Source organism: Phoca vitulina, unplaced genomic scaffold (genome assembly GCF_004348235.1).
Source record: "Phoca vitulina isolate PV1807 unplaced genomic scaffold, GSC_HSeal_1.0 scaffold81, whole genome shotgun sequence".
NCBI classification, from domain to species: Eukaryota; Metazoa; Chordata; class Mammalia; order Carnivora; family Phocidae; genus Phoca; species Phoca vitulina.
Genome location: NW_022589784.1, coordinates 421282 through 428209, shown reverse-complemented (window position 1 = coordinate 428209; position 6928 = coordinate 421282). Strand labels below are relative to the sequence as shown.

Genomic DNA, 6928 nt, shown 5'->3' with positions numbered 1-6928 from the left:
GGGTCGGATCCAGGCTTTGCCGGGAGCTTCCTCGGATCTCAGGGGAGTCACGAAGCCTCTGAGCCTCAGTTTCCCGATGTGGGACATGGGTCCCAAGAACACGACTGACTTCAGAGGGTCTGTGTACCTAAAGCTCAGCCCAGAGCAGGGCCTCGCACACAGTGGGCCCTCCCGCCCCGCTTGGGAGGCCGGACAGAGGGCCGGACGTCCGCCCGAACGGCAGGGGCACCTGGGACGTGAGCCCCTACCCCATCCCGGGTGGAAGAGTCGGGGCGCCCCCCTGCGGCCGAAGCGTGGAGCCGCGTCCTCGCCGCCCTCGGGTCCTCGTCCCCCGCGGCCGGCGGCGCGTGCTCAGTGCAGGCGGGGCGCTTGCAGGACAGGACTTTTATTGCTCGACCCCCGTGACCGCCGCCCCCCGGGGCCTCCTCAGGCGGCCGCGCCCTCGGCCAGCACACCGTCGATCCAGGCCGCGTAGCTCGCCACGCGCGTGTAGATGCCGGGCTTCTTGCGGTTGCCGCACACGCGCGAGCCCGAAGTGACCACGGCTTCGGCCACGCCGCCGCACACCAGTGGGCCCCCGGAGTCGCCCTGTGGGGGCGGGCCGTGAGCGCTGCGTCGCGCCCCGCGCCTCCGACCCCGCGCCCGGCTCTCTCCGCCCGTAGCCCTCCCTCTCCTCCCCCGCAGTCCGGACCTCGGTCCAGCCCCGCCCCCGGGCCCTCCTCGCCGCACGCCCCGCCCCCTCGATGGCCCGGCTCTCCCGGCGCACCTTGCAGGTGTCCCGGCGGTTGCTCTCCCCACACATCATGCGCTCGGTGATGGTGCCGTCGTGGTACGTGCGCAGGTTGCAGGTGGCGCGGTCGATCACCCGCAGGAGCAGGTGCTGCAGGCGGTCCGGCCGGCGGCCCGCGTGGGTGACCACACCCCAGCCGGCCACGTCGCAGAGCGTGCCGGCCGCCACGTCGCGGTCCTCGCGCTGCCAGGCCAGGGGCTGCACGGCGGGACCCAGCTCGGCCTTATCTGACAGCTGCGGGATGGGGCGGAAGCGAGCGTCAGGGCGGGGATGGGCGGGGTGCGTGCGGCAGGAGGGGTTGCGGCTGGACTTGGCTGACCTTCAGCAGGAGGAGGTCGTGGTCGATCGTGTCGGGCCGGCTGTCCGGGTGGGGCACTGCGCGGAGCACGTCGTACAGGCGCTTGGAGGGCTCCGGCTGCGACAGGGAGTGTGCGCCCAGGAGCACCTGCACCTTCCCGTCCGCCCTGGGAGTGGGGTCCACATCAGAGCCACGTCCCCACCCCAGCCAAACCGCCTCCCGCGCTCTGCTCCGCCTCTCTCCAGGCCACTCACGCGTCCTCTAGGCAGTGCGCGGCGCTCAGCACCCACTGCTCGGACACCAGGAAGCCGCCGCACACGTGCTTGCCGTTCACCTGCACCGACGCCATGTAGGGCCGCGCGTGGGACACGGCCTCGCGGCCGCCCAGGATCCGCCCGCGAGGCTGCGCCGCTGGGGATGGGCAGGTGGGCGTGAGCGCCTCAGCGCTGGCCAGAGGCGAGCCCGCACGCCTCCCTCGTGCACGCTGGCTGCCGCAGCCCAGGCCTGGCATTCTACCCGCCAGAGGGGCGGACTGCGCGGGGGCCAGGGAGCACAGCCCCGGACAGAATGGTGGGGAGTGGTGGGGTCTGGGGCAAAGCCCGGCCTGCACACTGCGCCTAACAGCTTCAAGGCAAACGGGAGCCAAGGGGGGCTGCGGTCCAGCCGCCAGTCCTGCCCCGCGCAGCTGCGGATCCTCACTGTGGGGAAAGCTCAGGTCTCACATTCGAAGTTCTGAAAATTCCTAGACTTTCAGAGCCTTCCATGCACATGGATCCTGTCCCCCTTCCTGCCCACCTAGTGGAGCCGGTGGGGGGGGGGGCTGACTGCCCCCCAGACTGGTGGCTCCCGCTGTCCCCTCGTCCCAGGTCCACTCACCACATGCGGCTGCTCCTAGGAGGACCAGAGTGACGAGATGCACCAGACGGTCTGCCATGTTGCTGTGGGGTGGCTGGAGCCTGGGGGGCACTTGTAGGAGCCTGGCTGGGGGCGGTGCCCCCGCCGGCCCTGTCTGTTGGGTGGGCAGCGGTCCAGCTGGGGAAAGCGAAACCTGCCTGCCCCGCTTCCACCCTCCGCAGCGCTGGGCTTAAGCTCCCTCACGGCTCCGCACCAAGACCACACAGGCAGTTGGAGGTGCCTGGTCCAGGACTGGCCTTCCTGTGACAGTACCCTCAGGATGGGCAGAAAGCAGAACAGGACGACCTACCCTTCAGCACCCTACCCTGCCAGCCCAGTCTCTCCAGAGTGCCCTTCCAGCCCCAAAGTTTTGCAACAGGACCTGGAGGCCACAGCTTGTAAACAACCAACTTCCTCGTTTTTCTGCCCCTCCCTTCTTTCTCTTCCTCCCCCAACTAGGAGAAGAAGTTGGGTGGGGGTGGGAAGGTCACCTGAGGTCCTTGTCCTCCGTGGCTCTGGGGCCTGATACCCCAGCAAGTAGAGTATTAGAAAGGTGGTGTGTAGGGGCAGCTGGGAAGACAGAAAAACCAACTTGAGGGGCGCCTGGGGGGCTCAGTCAGTGAAGCGTCTGCCTTGGGCTCAGGTCATGATCCCAGGGTCCTGGGATTGAGCCCAGCGTCGGGCTCCCTGCTCAGTGGGGAGTCTGCTTCTCCCTCTCCCTCTGCCTTTCCCCCTGCTCGGACTCTCTCTCTCTCTCTCAAATAAATAAATAAAATCTTTTTTAAAAAGAAAAAGAAAAATCAAGTTGAACTCGGTGGAGTTTTCAACAAGGAAATTTAAATTGAAATTTCAGGGTCTCCCTTCAGGTGTGGCTTGATCCAGGGGCCTGAACAATATCAGGTTTCTCTGTCTCTGGTTTCTCCTCTCTTCCTTGGTGGCTTTTCTCCTCACCAGGCTCCCCTGTTGTGGGCCCAGAGGCCCCAGACTCAGCCCAGTGGCTCAGTGGGCCCTTCCCCAGAATCCCCCTTCATTCCAGCCAGCTTCTCAAGGCTGTGTCTGATTAGCTTAGCTTCGATCGCATGTCCCCTCCCAAACCAATCACTGTGAGCAAGGGATGTCAGGTTCTGATGAGCACAAGGTGGGTTACATGGCCCTTTATAAGATGGGGATCATGGATCAACATCTCAGGAACCCACGGTGGGGGCAGTGCTGGGACCACAAGGGTGGGGTGGACTCCAGGGGACACACTGCACGATATTTTCCCTTCTACTTCTTTCCTCTTCACTGTGGACTATTTCATATGCAGAGAAGAATAGAAAAAATATATAACCAGTGTGATTTGTTAGATTCTAACATGTTTCCTTATTGAAATCAGGAACTTCAAACAAAAACCCATTAGGGTATGAAGTCCAGATTATGTAAGAGTTGGGAATTGCAACAAAATTTGGGAATGATTCAGCAAGACAGGACGGTTCAGTAAATAACCCTGGATACCCCCAGATGCTGTGTTGGCGTGGAAAGACCTCTAGGGTATAGTATAGTGTTCCGTTGAAAGGGCAATTGCAGGGCAGACACCTTCTTAGCCGCCAGGACCTGGGAGGAGGTGTGGTGAGGGGAACCACCGGGGAGCAGCCCAGCAGGCGGAGGGAGCACCAAAGGCCAGAACCCGCAGGAGAGCCCAGGCTGGTGACCCCCAGCAGGAGTGGGGGGCGGGTCACGAGGCCGAGGCCGGTCTGGGGCCCGGACCCCTCCCCTCCCTCCTTCCTGCAGGGACACAGAGGCTCAGGGAGGGCAAGAGAGCAAGTTGCCCAAAGTCACAGAGCTGGGGCTCAAACCTAGGCTCCTGAGCACGGCTTCACACCGGTCTGCACCCCCACTTCTTCACCTGTAAAATGGGGCGCCGATGGGACCCGCCTCAAGGGCTGGAGAGAGGGGCAGCGGAGTGAACGGGGCAAAGAGCCAGCGCAGGTCCTGTGCCGCGGGGCCCTCAGTGAGCAGCGGCTCCAGTCTGTACCCTCACTGCCGGCAGCACTAATGTCATCCGCTGCGAACCCGAAATGGCAGCAGGCATCCTTTCGTGGAGGGTGGGGAAGGGCCTTCTTACCCCAATGCCCTGAATTGGCCGCTCTTTGGTGACAACATACTCATGAGATGCTCCAGACACTTTGCTGACTACGTTCAATACCCAGCTGAACAACCACCAAACACCCGGACACATTCGTACAAAACAGAGAGGGTTTTTATTGTGTGAGATGCGAAGGATGCAGTGCGGGCAGGGCCGGGCCAGGGGCAGCTCTTCCTAGCCGGTCCTGCTGGCCGGGTCCCGCGGGTGGAGGGAGGGGCGGTCGTGGCCGCGGCGGATGATGGAGTTGATCCAGTCTGCAAACTGTGCGACCGGAGCAAAGGCGTCCGGGTAGATCCCAGAGCCGCAGCCTCCGCGGATGAACGAGTCAATGCCCTGGACCAGCCCGTTGCAGACCAGCGGCCCACCAGAGTCCCCCTGTGGAGACAGACGGGGTTGGGAGGCTGGGCTTCCAGGACTCGGGCTGCAGCCCAGGCGGGAGCGGGGTGGGGCCTCGGGGGGCTGGGGGTACGCACAAAGCAGATGCCGGCCTGCCGGCGGGGCACCAGCGTGCACACGTTGGCTCGGCGGCAGAAGGTGGTCACCACGGTCACGTTGAGCTCCTGCAGGATCCTGGGCGGTGGCCGGGTCGTGCCCAGCCGGCCCCAGCCCATGGCCAGGCACGGTACCCCACTGCCCACACCTTGATTCTGGGCAGGCAGCCTGGCCACCTGCACGTTCCTGTTGATGGTGGCTGACCCATTGAGCTGCGGTGGGCGGGACAGAGCGTCAGAGCGTCACAGGGGGTGGTGGGCCATGACCCTCCCCTCCCCGGGCCTCAGTTTCCCCAGCTGAGGTATCACCGTGGTCCTGGGATCTTACGGAGCAGGACGCCCACCCTGCAAGGTGCTCCTTGCCCTGAGCCTCAGTTTCCCCATCTCTACAGTGGGAGCAACCACAGTGGCTCAGAGCATCTCTGGACATGCCTTGAATGCAGTAAACAGTGGGTACTCAAAAAAACACACTGTGGGCAACAGCAATGACAATAAAACCCTTGTTCTAGAACATTCCCAGAGAATAATCATAACTTTGCAAGCAGTGGGGAAGGGAGGGTTTCACCCTTACGTCTCCCACCAGCTGAATGGGGGGAATTTTGCCCCATTTCACAAAGACAGGAACCGTCCCTGTGCTCGGCCACACAAATAACAACAGTTTGTTGATCGACAACGGCTCAGAGCTTCCCGTATCATCTCATTTAATTTCTCAACAGCCCTGCCAGGTGGGGTTTATTTCCCCCTGTTAGGTGGAGACTGAGGCACAACGGGGTCATGTACCCACTTAAAGCCGGGGCCCCCACCATGTCCCCCAGTCTCTGGCCCCCTCCCCAAGCGCCTGCCCCTGGGCCTCTGCACCTGCTGGGTCCCCTCTTGGGCATCCCCACCCTGGCCTGCCCAGCTCCACACCTGGAGGATCACGATGTCGTTCAGCAGCCTCTGGGGGTTGAAGCCGTTTTCAAACACCCGCTGGATGGCGAATGTTTGCCTGGTGGGCTCACGCTGTCCCAGGTCATGTGCCCCCAGCACCACCACCACCGACCGGAAGTTCCTGCAGCAAGGGAGAGACAGGAGGTGATTGGAGGTGGTCCTGGTGGTGGGGAGCCTCCAGAGCTCAGCTGGGCCCCACCGGAGCCCAGGGGGGCCTGGTGGGGAAGGTGCGCTAATGCGGGCGCGGGGCGGGCACGGGGCGGGCCCCCGGGAGGACCTCGGGCTCCTGGTCTCACTCTCCCTATTACACAGACGTGGAGACGGGGCTCCCAGGAAGGCCGGCATGAGCCGGGGTGACTCACAAACCGTCCATGCAGTGGGCAGCCGACATGACGAAGTTGGGGGCGATGAGAGTAGCACCGCAGAAGTGACCTCCACGCTGCTGTAGGGACACCATGAAGGGCCACGCGTGGGGCTGGGCAGCGCGGCCACCCACGATCTCCGAGGCCAGTGCCGGGCCTGAGGACACGGGGTGGGGGTGGGGCGGTGAGCGCCACGGAGGAGCCCAGCCTGGGGGCCAATGCCCCCTGGACCTAACAGCGGGATTAGGGCTCCTCACGGGCTTGTGGCCCAGGGGAGGGAACTGAGGCCCGGAGGGCAGAAGGGGCCTGCCACCACCCCACACCCCAACCCGGCACAGCTAGGCTGAGACCTAACAGCTTCGGGGTCCCCAGAGCGTGACCTCTGGTTCGAACCCCGGCTCTGGGCTCCCTTGGCGGCCTTACCACTCAGAACCCATGTCCTCCTCTGCAAACGGGCCTCCTCGTCCCGGCTGCCACCTTCCCACGAGGGTGAGGGGCCGTGAGGGTCCAGGGCAAGCGGAGAGGGACAGACAGACGGACAGACACGTGGCCCCACTCACCACCCAGCAGCGTGGCCAGCAGCAGGGGCACGAGGGCAGGGCGGGAGGCGCTGCGGCCTGGAGTCATGGCGGGGCCGGGACTCTGGCGTCTCTGCCCCCTGTGCCCACCTGCCCCTCTTATAGCCCCACGCCCGGAGGCCGTTGCAGTTGCCCCACGGTGGGGCCACGTGTCCCCACTTCCTCTCCCCTGCCCTGGGGGGGCGAGTGGTGGGAAGAGGGGGGTGGGAGGAGGGGCGCGAGGGGACCGGGTTGGCTCTAGCGGGGTCTCCGCTAGGGCTGCACGATTAAATGGGAAGGTCAGATAAACAGATTTTTTTTAGAGTAAGTAGCTCCCAAATATTGCACAGGACACACTTCTCTACAGTCAGTCACTGTTTACCTGACATTCACGTATAACTAGGCGTCCTGTGTTTTTACTAAATCTGGCACCCTAGTCCCGAAGGACCTTGGCTGGGGTCTCCACGTGCCTCAGTTTACC

At 63.7% G+C, this 6928-nt stretch overlaps 2 protein-coding genes across 2 annotated transcripts; both read right to left on the bottom strand.

Moving 5' to 3' along the window:
* Positions 1–369: 369 nt before the first annotated feature.
* CFD (complement factor D) lies at positions 370–2387 on the bottom strand. Its single transcript, XM_032394746.1, has 5 exons — positions 1965–2387; positions 1343–1499; positions 1110–1254; positions 767–1024; positions 370–588 (listed from the first exon to the last, which is right to left on the bottom strand). Exons 1-5 carry the CDS (start codon positions 2020–2022, stop codon positions 427–429), a joined length of 780 nt encoding a protein of 259 aa, XP_032250637.1. The 5' UTR covers positions 2023–2387; the 3' UTR covers positions 370–426.
* A 1835-nt stretch (positions 2388–4222) lies between these two features.
* On the bottom strand, positions 4223–6517 carry LOC116625724 (neutrophil elastase-like). The gene is given in 6 exon segments (XM_032394550.1): positions 4223–4336; positions 4339–4482; positions 4581–4811; positions 5508–5649; positions 5891–6047; positions 6451–6517. Coding segments are annotated over 6 exon segments (855 nt in total).
* Positions 6518–6928: the final 411 nt, after the last annotated feature.